General features: G+C 41.8%; 1 protein-coding gene across 1 annotated transcript in view; it reads right to left on the minus strand.

The window, feature by feature from the left end:
• The window catches only part of MORC4 (MORC family CW-type zinc finger 4), a 50,917-nt gene extending 36,737 nt beyond the window's left edge, over positions 1–14,180 (minus strand). Inside the window, exons 1-5 of the mRNA XM_082610225.1 lie at positions 13,786–14,180; positions 13,595–13,667; positions 7,424–7,556; positions 1,420–1,638; positions 519–665 (exon numbers count right to left, since the gene is read on the minus strand). Coding sequence (XP_082466351.1) covers positions 519–665; positions 1,420–1,638; positions 7,424–7,556; positions 13,595–13,667; positions 13,786–13,887 — 674 coding nt within the window. The 5' untranslated portion in view covers positions 13,888–14,180. The remainder of the gene's footprint in view (positions 1–518; positions 666–1,419; positions 1,639–7,423; positions 7,557–13,594; positions 13,668–13,785) is intronic.
• Positions 14,181–14,683: the final 503 nt, after the last annotated feature.

The raw sequence follows: 14,683 nt of genomic DNA on the forward strand, positions 1-14,683 counted from the left end.
GTTATTTTATTAGCTCTAAATACATGACCTGAAGCCAGCTTCATTATAGTTCAAATATATCTGCTTTGAAGATTTTTCCACTTCTAATCCAGCTACTCTGAAAACAGTAATACAGAGGTCCTTATTATTTAAAGATTATATTGTGCTTTGTTACCCTAATTTCTCTTTCTCTTACTTCATTTTCACTGCAAATAGGTAAAATAACTATCACTGACCTATCTCAAAACAGTGTCCGTGAATATAAAATAGATATTTATAATGGATTCTGAAGATTTTAGAATAATGTTGAACTGTCTTGACAGTAATAGCTTCAGGATATGTATGTAGGTCTCCATCTTATCAAGCTCCACGTTTTACCAATAAGAAGCACTGTCTCAAACAGGTTAAGGATAGGTGTGCAATGATATACAAACATGTATCAAAATTTATCTACTCTGCTTCTCTAGAGCGATTTATTAAAATATGCTTCATCATAGTGCTTTTGCTTATTAGAATCTATCACTCTTGGAATACTATACCTGCGGATGTTCCAAATGAGAACACGAGTGCCTTTTTTGCCTGGGATGGCATCAAACTGGGACAGCAGGTCATTTTCACTGTTGAAAATTGAATAGTTCAAGATGGCTTCTAGGCTGGGCAAGGAATCCTCCGTTATAATCATTTTTTGTAAAACCAAGTATAGTCAAAGAAAAATTAATATCTTAAGAGGATGCTATCAGTCAGGAAGATCGGCCTTTTGGGTTGCCCGTTTAGACAAAATATAGACATATAGATATAAAGCATGGGCATTACTGCTACAGAAGAAAGGAGAGGGGGGAAACGCAGAAAGGTTGTAGAGACAAAAGCCAAAATCAGTTATGCCTGCAGAATATAGCTTCAAAGACATAATGTAAATTAAGACAGTCCTATACTTAAGAAATAGTTCAAAGGCTGAATTTTTCAACTCTTTGGAAGCAATGAGTTCAAACTTTATTGCTATACTGCCTGCGTAAAGACACCTGGTGTCTAACAGAAATAATAGCTTGTCCAGGTATAGAAAAGTGAGCTATTCAGCTGTCAGATAAGCTGATAAATGGTATGTTTCTAGGAGAGTGACGCAAATGTAACTACCCTTAGGGGAAAAAAAAAAGAGAAGGCCCTAGGGAACTTTACCACAGGAGTGGTGGGAGTGGGGAGATAGTATATAGATCAAATCGCCTAACAGTGAAAACTGCAATATAATTCTAAGATTCTGTCAATGATCCATTTATTTAAAAAATATTTAATAGGGTGAAATTCCAGTTAAATTTAAGACACCTGAATACCTCTTTAAATATGAAAACTTTTGATAGCTGGATTCGACCTGTAGAAAGAGGTTTCTATCAGAATAGTCAGATTAGACTAATTTTTAACTAACATTTTCCATTTCCAGAAAGGATATTGTTTTGCTGGTTGAATGGAACAATTGGTACAATAACTGCTTGGGCCTGGACACATTCCAGATAGGTCTGTGATAGGAGTCCAACAGTGAGAGTACCCCCATTCTTGGTGAAGACAAGAGCATCCTTTCCTAGTCGCATGGAGCCTGACTTGAAACCATTACCAAAGACCCCGATGGGACACTGGCTCTTCTTTATTACTTTGTCTGTAAAGCCAAAGCTGTAATTACACAAGAAAAAAGAAATCAGAAAGGTAAAAAGCATCCTAAGACAGGTAGGCAGAATGTCTGGCTTTCAAATGAAGAACACTTATAAAAAGTCCTTCCGGGCTTCCCTGGTGGCGCAGTGGTTGAGAGTCCGCCTGCCGATGCAGGGGACACGGGTTCGTGCCCCGGTCTGGGAAGATCCCACATGCCGCGGAGCGGCTGGGCCCGTGAGCCATGGCCGCTGAGCCTGCGCAGCCGGAGCCTGTGCTCCGCAACGGGAGAGGCCACAACAGTGAGAGGCCCACGTACAGCAAAAAAAAAAAAAAAAAAAAAAAAAAAAAAGTCCTTCCTTTTTTCTTCCTTTTGGTATTTCTGGGCAAAATTATTAAGTTAAAAACATAGGAAATAACTACAGGGTAATGGGACTGATTTTCCTGTGTGGTCTGTGTGTACATAAACGCTTCTGCTACATTAGAGTCACACTTTATAAATGTAAAGGCGGCCTCTTTTCACTCACAGAGAGAGCTGGAGAAGGCCATGGGGCAGCTGCCTTTCTTGTCTAGATAAAATAGCTGTGATTGCTAATAGTAAAGTTAGGGGAAGATGAAAAGGGTGGTTATCTCAGAGTACACCCTAGAGAGGGTAACAAGAGTACCAGATAACTGGCACTAGCACTAGTCAGAGGTACTAGGCTAGGCATCCCTAACCTGGTCATATCACTCTCTAGAAATCTGTAAGTCAGAGGTTATATATCTTGACAATTTCAACTATTCACTCAAAGGATAACACTTCCAGTTCTTACCCTCTGCTCCATCTGCTGGGACAGTTCATTGGAATGTAGCCAAGGGATAAAAATAGGTAGTTCTGCCTGTGAATATCAGCAAACAGCTGCAGTATAAAGTCTCCCTTGTTTTATTAAGGGCCTTTCACCGAGCCACCTCAACAATCTCTGTAGCCCCTTATGATCAGCTTAATCTGGGAGCCAGATCCTTTCTCTTTCTTATATTTTCCGTTCAAACACATAACAAAATGACCGAACCAAAAAAAAAATTAAAGATATGAAATCTAGAAAATGATTATTATCTTCATGTATCTTCTCTCATTACAAATGCAACTAATTTTTTAAGGATTAGTTCTCTCTAGATGGACTAAGTTTACAATGTTGTACACTACCATTCATTCAATAAATATTTACTGAGTACCTACTATGTGCTGTGCATCATGCTAAGCACTGGAGACACAACTGTTAGTAAAAGAGACATGGTTCTTGCCCTCATGGTTTACAGTCTAAGGAAGGATTTCGTATATTACAGATTAGATGCTTCTCCAACATCAATAAAATAGATGTTCTACCTGCCATGGCTGAGCAGCTTGGCCTTGGCTCTTATTCTTTTAATTGGGTTGAGGTGCCTGATTTCTACTTCCTGGAGGCCGGGGTTTGTGTTCACTTCCTGAGGAAGGGGTACCACCTTTTAATTTTCTATTTCAAAGTGTTAAACGATAACATCATTGTGTCCCTCTAGAGTAGACACTTTATAGGAGCTTTGTGTATCCAACAAATAAATCCAACCACATAAAAAGGTAATTTCTAGGACACTAGGTCCTTTGAAAATACCAAAAGAGCATTGAGCTTCTGCAGTCTATGGGTCTTAGCATTCCAGGAAGTAAACTTAAAGAAGTTGGTAAGATTCAGGCATTCCTTTTCCTCCTGTGGAAGAATTACCTAAAAATGATAGGGTCGTTAGGAGGGTTAAATGATACACTGTATGTACAATATATTATAACTTATAAAGTAGTATTCAAATTTTAATTTTAAACTAACTCTAGAAGTCATTCTGAGAATTGTCATGTGCTATCCTCTACCTCTACTTGAGATCTAATATCATATCTAAAACTCAGGGCTCTTCATAAACAGTAATGTTACCTACCATGTGAAATGGATCTATAAGGTTATTTGGACTTAAACCTACTCTAATGCCACCAAAGCTTCAATTAGGTGCTCAAGGGGAAGTGGTGAAAATAGGGAGACTATATTACTCCCTTAATTTCCTTACCTTTCCTGCCTGTTCTGCCATCTAGCGTGTCTTTCTTCCTTTGTAAGTATAAACTTTCATTGTGTTATGGTTTGGGGAGACTAAATGACTATATAAGGTTGAGAAGATAAGTAGTGGGGCAGGGCCAGAACCAGAAATGGAAAAGGATGAGAATAATGAGATGAGAGGAGCTGGAAGCTCAGTATGTTGGTGTTGTTATGTTACCCTTAACTCTTCCCGTGTGTTCTTTTATTCCACTTGCATTCCCATATTAGGTATTCTATTTAACTGAAAATCGCAGAATAGATGCCAGATACCAATCAAATAACTAACTAATATAAAACCCTTAACAATAAATAACAGAATTGTAGGAATGTATCTTATATAGTTTGGTTAGACAGGTGGTTTCTCTTCATTAAGTCCTATTCTATCCTCTCGTGTAATAGACAACAGTGTTTACACACCAAGGGGGCTCTTTGAGTGGAATCCAGGAAAATAGCAGCTTGCTCCCAAGTTCCTTAAAATGTCAAGATTCTAGAATCTAGAGGGGTAAATTTAAATTGGGACTCTGATCAATGAAAAAAAACCTTAGCAAATTCATGGACATACAAGGGCAGGTACTGCTGTTCCCTAAATACACTGGTGATGTAGTATGTTGTATAAAATAATGAAAGAATGCTAAGCACACTGTTATTCTCTGGCTGTTGTTTTAGAAGAACAGACCTACTAGGAAATGCAGTTCTGATCAGAGGTAGCAAATACCTTCAATCCATGGATCTGTGGCTGCTTTTAATCCTTGACCTTTAAGAGAGGTTTTCCAACTTGCTGAAAAAGGCAGCTGAATATATAGACTAGTTGGTTCACACACTATCCCCATAAGCTAAAGAGAATTAATTGTGGACCTTAAAGGAATTTAATGATAGGCTTTTTCTTTTTAACTTGATTTTCATGGGATTCTGCATTTATGGGAGAAACTGTTGTTTCAGTTACATAACTATTTTATTAGCCTGAAAATATAAGAGTAGCATAAAAAGTTGGAAAATGTGAATAAGATTATAACAAATGTTACAGGTCAAATAGAATTTCTGTAGGCTTAATAATTTTGCATAGTTACCTCTTATTTTTTCCAAATACAAAAATAATATGCCTCCAAACCACAAACAGAAAATTAATATACTTAATAATAATTTTCAAAGTTTCCTCTAAAGTTCAACTATTTTAAAACAAATTGTGGTAAGTGGAATCCCTGGGGAAGTTAGAATTGGACTAAATAATCTTTTTTAAATAAACGGGACCTTCTAACAGATTCAAGTTTGTTTTAAGATATGATCAGAAATAAAATCCAACACATATAAATATACATAATCCAGGACTCACTTTAAAAATTCTCTAAAATTGAACAGACTTGTGGCTGCCAAGGGGGAGAGGGGTAGGGAAGTATTGGGAGTTTGGGATTAGCAGATGCCAACTATTATATATAGAATGGATGGACAACAAGGTCCTACTGTATAGCACAGGGAACTATATCAATACCCTGTGATAAACCATCATGGAAAAGAATATGAAAAAGAATATATATATATATATATATATATGTATAACTGAGTCACTTTGCTGTACAGCAGAAATTAACACATTATAAATCAACTATACTTCAACAAAAATTTTAAAAATTCTCTGAAATTAATTTTCAAATATGAGGAACAACTGCCAGCTTAAATTAATGGGAAACATATTTGGCATGATAATGCCAAAAAATCCTATGGCTACTGTAGTTCCTGCCTGATTTTTGGGAACAAAACATCCTTCATATCTGAACTCAAATGTCATTTGTTCATGATAGCCTTTTTTTTTTTAACATCTTTATTGGAGTATAATTGCTTTACAGTGGTGTGTTAGTTTCTGCTTTATAATGAAGTGGATCAGCTATACATATACCTATATCCCCATATCTCCTCCCTCTTGTGTCTCCCTCCCACCCTCCCTATCCCACCCTGCTAGGTGGTCACAAAGCACCGAGCTGCATGGTAGCCTTTTTTGATTCCACAGACTAGATTAGATCCCTCCACTATATACCCTCATAGAAACTATACTCTTCCTTCATAGCACGTACCACTAGTGGAATAACCTATGTAGTTGTATTACTAGTCAATTATTTTATATCTTTCTCATTAAACTGCCAGCCCCTTGGCAATAAGGATCATGTCTGTCTGGTTCACCACTTTATCTCCAGTGACTCTCACAAAAGTGCTCAGTAAAAATTTGTTGAAAGAATCTGGAACAAAAGTTGCTGCAATTATTTCGAAACCATCCTCTTCCTTCCTCTTGCCTTGTAATTGTAAGCACCAAGTCTCACAGATGTAGTTCCACAGACAAAATAGAAGGTAGTAAGATTTGTCGGGCCCACTATTTGACACCCATGTCACCGGGATAAGGTGTGGGGGGAAGGAACCAATAAGAGAATAAGTGATTTTAGAAAAAAAACTAGTACATACAGAATTAGACACATAAATATTTTGGTCCCAAAATCCCCTTTTTCTTTATATAAAATATTAATTTTAGGAGATAAAAGTGAGGCTATAAGTTTAAAAATAGGGCCAACTCCATACCTTCATCAACATATTGGCCGCATTCTTATCTCACTTCTAGAAGCTTTCCTCAGATATTCTTCAAATTATAAGGATCTGAGACATAAGGTACACAGATTGCTGAGTGGTAAAACATAACCAAATTTATAATTGGTTATGTCCAAATTTCACTTCTTTTCTTTGATGGATCAAAGGGATTTCCCTACAAACAGGGTTATAGAATTAGAATACCTTCAAAGAGAACTACAACCAAATGAATTTTTTTCCATTTTTATAGTTCAGAGCCCGTTCCCTCCTCCACAGAACCCCTCCACTGGTACTCATGCTTCACATGCTCGTTCAGGAAGCCTCACGGAGAGTAATCAACCTCATCTTCTAAAAAAAGGAAGAGAGAAGGAAGGAGTTGAGGAAACACTCATCTTTTACTGAGTGATATGTGAAGATGATAAAGTACAAACTTACATTCTTAACTACAAACCTTTTAAAGTAATTAAATGAACTGACAGTGGCAAGAGAAATCTGTTATCACCAGCTTCAGCAGTTAGAAAAGAGAATTTCCTAACCCTGTAAGTCTACTGCAAAACTTTCAAAGATTATGTGTATGATGTCCTCTATTTATCTTTCGTGGGCCTTGATTATACCCAGGCATGTTCATGGTTCAATCCATAAATTGTTCCAACGCCAATACTCCTGACCTAAGAGTGAATTTAAGTTAATATAAGTTTGCAAAGGTCTTAGACCAGTGAAGACCTCCAGGTTTTTACCCATGCTGTTCTTTTTGCCTGGACTCTCATCCCTTGCCCCCCTGCTTCTTTACCTCATTGAATTCTACTACTCACCCTTTAGATCTCAGCTTAAATATCACTTCATCTAAGAGGCTTTGCCTGACCTCCTGGATCAGATTGGGCTCCCCTGATGAGTTATCTCATTGCATCCTATACTTTTCTATCATTATACCTATCATTTTTTGTTATGATTATTGCTTGACTGTCTGAATTGCCAGCTAGACTCTAAGTTCTGTGAGGGCAAGAAGAGTGACTATTTCATAACCTGTGTCCTAGCACATAACAGCTGCTCAATAAATATTTGTTGAATGAATAAAGGGAAAGGAAAATTATTAAGCCTTAAATAGAGTTCATGAACTCAAGACAAGAGAAAAAGAATGAAGACATCTTTACCTGAGCATTCGGTGTAGTTTATGAGGTGTCATCCCACATCCATCATCAGTAAAGGTCAAACAAGATTTATTCTTGACCTCCTCAACATCTATAAAGACCGTCCTGGCGGATACATCTGGATCTACAGCATTATCTGCAAAAGGTAGAAATCTGTGATATTAGATCTCTTTTTCTAATATTCTATTAAAATCTCTAGTTCAGTGCCCCTAAGGCATAGAAACTGTCCTTTATTCCCTTCATGTGAATGTCCCAGAAGGGAGCAGGGAGCATTAATGGTATAGGGAAAAATAGGTATGATGGCAGATGGGTTTATGAAGCTGATTTCTAGATTTCATATGATGCCTGATGTGCAATCTGCTTTCTCTCTTCAAACTTCAGAGACTGTGGGAAAAATAACTCCTCCATATACTTCAAGCATTTTGCTCCATTTTCATCTTATCACTTCTTGTCTTTTTAGCCACTTTACTGCTCACAAAGGTATACAGTAAAGGGTGATTATGGAGAAGAGTTGAATCTGCAACTTTGGTACAAATAGATACATACCACACGCATTAGAGTTTATTGTGAATATTTTATTTTTTACTTCTTTTTTACATCACCTCCTCCACTGAAGAACACAGATATTATCATCATCCTTGTTTATAGCCTAAGAGGCACTGAAATAGTTACAGGTTCAAAACCAAAACACTAGCTGTCTGCCTAAATCCCAATGATTGTAGTAAGCATGCTTAGAGGAGTGATTCTGCTTAGGCACTCTGTAATAGTCTTGAAGGTGAGGCTGTTTAACCCTCATTAAATGGAGAACATAGAATTAAAGTAGGAAATATAAATACAGAAAGTTTCACGATTCTTTCTGAGTTAGGTCTTCACAATGGGTTAATTATTTAAGACTCCGAAGACATCCAATATAGCCATATTCTAACATATGTGCCATGTCTACAACCCCAGGGGGTGCCATTGTCTAATAGCCACATCTTTTTGCCACAGGTGCCAGTTTACGTAATTGTCAGTCACTAACACATGTGGTACAAAAGTCTCATTAGGGCTCACTGGCCCAAGTGGGAGGGCAGTTTGTGCAATCTGTTGGATAGGTTCCTTAAGCACTCCTGTCTTTACTAGCTGTTTAATCAAGACAAAGACCTTCCCTTCCACCTGTTTCCCTTTCCCTGGGATCCTACACTGATTTACTGATACCATGTGGCTGGGCTGAGAGATCCAGGTAGGGTTCTGGTTGTATACTCGTCCCACTACCAATGTTCAGATCATGGCATTTCTCTACTGGGAACCTCCCTTACAAGCAAGAGAAGTATCACACATATTCAAAATATCAGTTTTTATAACACGATTAACAGTATCAGTTACAACCACTTAAATGTGTGGAATGTCCATCAAATAAAACAAGACAGATTAATTTCAAGGGCCACAATGGTGTTGCCAGAGTCACTGATAAAGCTGTCACTGATTGTAACCCAAAAAGTCTTAACAGCAGAAAGGCATCACCGATAGCCCCAGAAGGGGGTTAAAAGGTCTGATATAGTCAGTCTTTAAGGACTAGGTGGTGCCAAGCCTTGTGGCACGTGGTAAATCGAGTGGGTCAACTTTTGGCAGGAATTTTAAGTCTGACATGCGATAGTGGCTTTATCAGAAATACAGTGTTTTACTTTGTAATAAGAGGCAGCAGGTTTTTTTCTTTAACTGACAGAAGGATTCAGCATTGTGAAGCTGCCTACATTGTTCCAAGAAACTACTTGGCAAGCAGGCCCTGAATTGTTTTAGAACCTATCAATCACTCCTACTGGAAGAAAGCCAAGGCCATTGAGACTGATACCTTTAACTTGTCAACCAACAGGACATCATTTCTACTTTGAAAACTTGGGACATAGAGGAATTTTTTTCTAACACTTTATGAACATTCACAATTCAAACATATAATACATATCAATTCCAATCCTGCATTTATAAAACTGTACATTCAATGAACCAGCCTGCAGGCCTCTCACCAAAAAATCACTTTTATTTTTTCCCTTTTTACTGTAAATTTCACCCAAACTTTACTAGGTACTTTTTTACAGAAACATACCAAAGAGTTTTAATACAGGCATTTCAGGAGTTACAAGGTAATGGCCAGGAGAAACTAGACCTTTTATCTCCTTGGCTGGAAATGGGTGGAGTACGGGGGTGGCATGCCAGAGGCCAGGGTCAGCTGAAGCAGCAGGGAAGGAGAGATCAGCAGACAGGCCAGCAACACAGTAAGCACAGCTTTGCACTTACTTTCAGTTTTAAGTGGCCTTTCACTTGGCCTCAACAAATGAAATTATAATAATAACAGATTGGCCTCAATAAATGGACTTATAATAATAAGGCACCAATCTGGTGGCTGGCTTTAATCTTACCTCTTGCTGCTTAACCTTCCAAAAATTTATCAACACGTAGCCCATGCTATCAAATCCTAGGGAATCGGTCTTCTCCCATGGCCCAGCCCATCTAGCCCGTGAACAGGTAGGGCAGTGAGAGAACCCCTATTCCTCTCGCTTGGCCCACCACTTAGGTGAGAGGGTAACAGGGAAGACCCAAATCTGACTACATGTTGGATCTGTTTCTTTTACTTTAACCTTTGCTTTCCTCTGCTTTTGTTCACTAAAAGGATACTGTCTATACACAATGGCCTGCCTGGGGAAACCTGCCTCTCTGCCTGCATGTTAAACCAAAGTGCCTTTGTTCAGGGAAGCATCCTGACCCAGTCCACCTGTGGATGGCTGCAAGAAAGAAGAAATGAACACATCCCTTGCCTGAGACTGGCCATTCCAGAGGATATTTGCAAAACCTATGGTCTTTTTACTTTACCTCCTCATCTCCTCCCCCTTCTGTTCTATAAAAGATACTGGCATCCAAACCCCGATAAGATGGTTCTTTTGACACCCTAGTCCGCCATCTTCTCCATCTGCCGGCTTTCCGAATAAAGTCATATTCCTTGTCTCAACACCTCGTCTCCTGATTCACTGGCCTGTTGTGCGGCGAGCAGTCTGAGCTTGGACTTGGTAACAAGAGCTACACTACCAGATCCTGGGATGTCTTTATTCCCTAACCTGGCCCACACAACCTCATGTGCTACCAGATCCCAGTAGTCTTATCTCTCGTAACCTGGCCCATGCTACCCTCAGTGGGAGGACTCTACCTCTAACTTCCCTCACCCACCACTTAGGCAAGAACATGAGAAACCAGACCCCAGGGACTCTATCTTATCCCCTAACCATCTGACCCCTGATCTTCTAAAAGAGCATTGTAACTGAAGCTTCATAGCTCATCATAACCCGGGAAGCAATGAGAAAGTGTCCCATGACAGAATCCTTGGAGAGACAGGATGGCGAGTGGGAGATGGCTTTGACGCAGCGCTTCCTCCCATGTCCTCCTGTTGCAGGGGAATGGCCTTTGAGGATCCTGTAAGGTTGTCAGGGCCAAGCTGCAGCCCTACCAACATCCTGCAAGTATCAAAAACTGTTCTTGTCTATAATTAAGGTCATCAACTTCTGATACAAGGCTATTCTTCTTCCTCTGTTTTCTCTCTGTCTCTGTCTCTGTCTCTGTCTCTCTCTCTCTCTCTCTCTCTCTCTCTCACACACACACACACACAGTGTCAGCATTCAAATGACCACAAGTTTGAAATTTCAGTCATTTTTTGTCCTCCCTCTCTCTTACCCTATACATCCTTAGGCTCTCTTACACCTTGCTATTGAATATTACTATTGCCATCGACACTTTCTTAGTTTACAGAGTTTATTCCCTCTCATCTGGATTATTTCGATAACCTCCTACCTCGTCTTTCAAAGCCACGTCTCTCTTTTCTCCAATTCATCTTATACAACGCTGCAAGATTAACTTTCCTGAAGCACAGCTTTGATCATGACATTCCCTTGCTCAGAAAACTTCAGATTAAAAGCTCAAAGACCCAAGCCTCCCAGTCACATTTCGGTCCCAGCCCACCTTCCTAACTTCATTCCCCGCTTGGTACCTGGAGTAAAAAAGTCTGTGTTTGAGTCCTGGATCTGCCACTTACTAAACACATAATCTTGGAAAAGTCAATTAAATTCTCTGAGCCTCTGTATTCTTATCTGCAGGCTGATAATAATAATAATGATGATGATGCCATCTACCCCAAAAGGTATAGTTAAAAATGTACTTATGAAAGCTCTATGTAAACTCTCTAAGGACCTATAGCTTTGACTATTCATGAACTCCATGCTCCAATTAAACTCAACTACTCAGTATTCTTCATGCCTTTGTTCATGCAGTTGTTCCTTTTGCCTGGAATGCCCTCCCCTCCCCACACCCATATCCACATGTCCCAATCCTTCAAATCTCAGCTCAAATGTCACCTCTTCTCCAAAGCCTTTCCTAAACCTCCTCTTCCTGGTAAGCTGGAAGTCATCCCTCCTTCCTCTGAACTCCCACAGCACCCAATGTGTCTATCTTTGCTGATATATCACTTTCTATCTTGCAGTTATACAAATAATAAACCTTCTGTACATGTTTTGTCTCCCCTACTAGAAGATGAACCTATGTTGTATTCATTTTTGTACCCACCACAGTGGCCTTGCCCACAGTGAGTGCTCAATAAATATTTATCGAATGAATGGTTCACCAGAAAATTAATGCATAAGTGGAGGAGAAAACCATGAAGGAAAACCTAAAATGAAAGCTTCGGATTACCTGCTAACACTTTGCTCTCCCTTTTCCCTATATGACCACAAATAGTTGTGATTTGGTTTTAAAATCTGTGTGTTTGTATGTATGTGTGCAGGGATGTGTGCGTATGTATTGATATATAATACACATGTATACTTGCACTTATACGGGTCAGCTTAGGCTAGAATTAGGTTAAGTTAATACTTAAGGCAAAAATCATATATATTCAAAATTACAAATGGAACTTTTTAAATCACCCATAAAGTTCAGTACACAGTACAGCATAAGTGCCTATGGTTTTGCACAGTGCCACTGTGAGGGAACAACACATTTCTGTCTCTCTTTTCCCACTAAGCAAATTGTTACTTTTTCCTCTCTTTTTTTCTTTTTTGTAAGTTACATGCACTTAGATCTCATTCCACTATGAGTTTCCCTCAAGGCATGGTGCAAAACCTTAAAAATATAGTCCCTGTTCTCTAGGATTCAAAACGTGCCAATGTCACTTTCCCCCCTTCACCTTCTAATGAACATACATATTGTGAGCATTCTGTGTTATGGTCAAACTAATCATCAAAGCTCCCCATCACCCTTCCAAATAAGTCTGACCATCTCCTCCTGCTGCCCACTGACTTCTCGCCCAAGGCAATCCATACTGCATGGCCACAGCGATTGCTTAAGTTGTAACTGGGGCTCATCTGGGGAGCTTTGAAACCATTTTCAAGATTTTGTTCTGTGCTACCTTGCCCCATAAACATCTCTCCCTAATTCCAGCTTTTGTAACATTTGCAATGTGCTGCATTTTGTCCAGGAATGTTTTTCTTCTTTGCTTTCCACACAGTATTTAGCACACTGCTGCAAAAGCTGGTGTACTTGGCTTCAAGGGATCAACTGAAAACGCTTTAAAAGCAAACATCGGTGGAGCGAGAGGTTAAGTGCTCAGTATTCATTCCAGCGGTGTGAGGGCGCTCGTGGACCGCGGACCCAGCCCTCCGCAGTCGCAGGGAGCCAAATGCACTCGTGTCATCTCTTAAGAGATGTCCCATCATTCCCAGACTCTCTGGTCCCAAAAGTTAAATAACTCCGTCTTCCAGACCTTTCTTCATGCCCCTTTGCTAGCTTGGCGTCCTCCGTCTGTCGCCGGCCCCCGTGGAGCCCAGCTGCCTCAGGGCCCGATATTTTTATGCATCTCCTTTTGATTATTAACTACGTTATCCTAAAGTGCCCGGAACATCACGAGCCAGAGAGAAAAACCACACAGGAGTCCTAACTCTTAGGACACACCTTGTTTCTTCAGCTTAATCCGCGGAACCTCGTCCCTGGCGACAGAGCCGACCCCCTCCTCCGCCTGCGGAGCCGGGGCCGGTCCCGACGCCCCCACCCCAGCCCCGGCCCGCCCCGCGCGGCTCCGCACATTCCTCTCGCGTCCGCGGCACCACGTTGGCACCGCTGCCTCGGGCGGTCGCGGCCAGGCCCGCCCTCACCACTCACCTAGCAGCTCCGCGATGGCACTGAAGGGTCGCGTGTGGCTGCTGGAGTTGCTCTGCAGGTAGCGGGGGCTCATCTGGGGGCGAGAGAAGGTCCCGTCCCGCGTGAGGCCTCGGCCCACCGGGCCCTCCCCTCGCGCCCCCCGCAGCCCCGGGACCCGCGCGCGCGTCCGCCCCCTCGGGCCCCCGACCTACCGTGCTCAGGCGGATCCCAAAGGCCTGCGGGCCGCCGCCCGGCCGGGCCAGCGCGCTGCCCGGCGCGCCAGGGCCCGCGGGGGCCCCTCGGTACAGAAGCATTTTTTTGGCCGCCACGATACTCGTTTGCCGCCGCCGGACTCCTTGCCCGGCCGTCCCGGACTGGCCCTCGCTAGCTCCCGCTCGCAGCTGGCGGCGGCCGTCCGGGACTGGCCCTCGCTTGCTCCCACCCGCAGCTGGCGGAGGCGGGGCGCGCTCCAGCCACCTGTCCGGGACGGGAGGGGTGAGGCCGGCAGCGCCGCGCGGTGGCCCCGCCCTGTCAGCACCTCTCCCGACCCGCCGACTGCTGGGCCGGCCGCGGGGCCGTACAGAAATATGGCGACCTCCTGACAGCCGCTCCTTGATCCCCGCCCCTAATTAATTCTTGGCGTTTGCCATAGGCCAGGCCGCCGAGCGGGAAAGCGCGGGGGGAGGGGGCGGACGCGTGGGGAGGGGCGGGAATGAGGCGAGGGGAGGGAGAGGGTGCAGGGATTTCTGGAACAGAGTCCCAGTTAGGCGGTATGACTAACGGGCAGGATAAGACAAGTCTTACAAGTTCTAAAGACTATAGTTTTGCTATCTGGGGAGATAGCAGGCTCGCGTGATGGGAAAGCATTCGGACTATTTTGCCTCAAATGCCTCCAGAAACAGCCAGAACTTTCCAGAAGGCAATTGGCAAATCAACTTCAAAGCTTTGCAAGCGCGCAGGGAGGCTGTTTATAAAAGGAGAAATTGGAATGCACTTAAATACCCCAAAGTAGGGAATGGGTTAGGTTATGCAGTATCCATAAAATGGAATACTATGCAGTTCTTAAAGGCCGTATTTGTAGATGAAAATTTATTCATGTGGAAAATATTC

This window comes from Mesoplodon mirus (assembly GCF_964341445.2).
Source record: "Mesoplodon mirus genome assembly, chromosome: X".
Taxonomy (NCBI): domain Eukaryota; kingdom Metazoa; phylum Chordata; class Mammalia; order Artiodactyla; family Ziphiidae; genus Mesoplodon; species Mesoplodon mirus.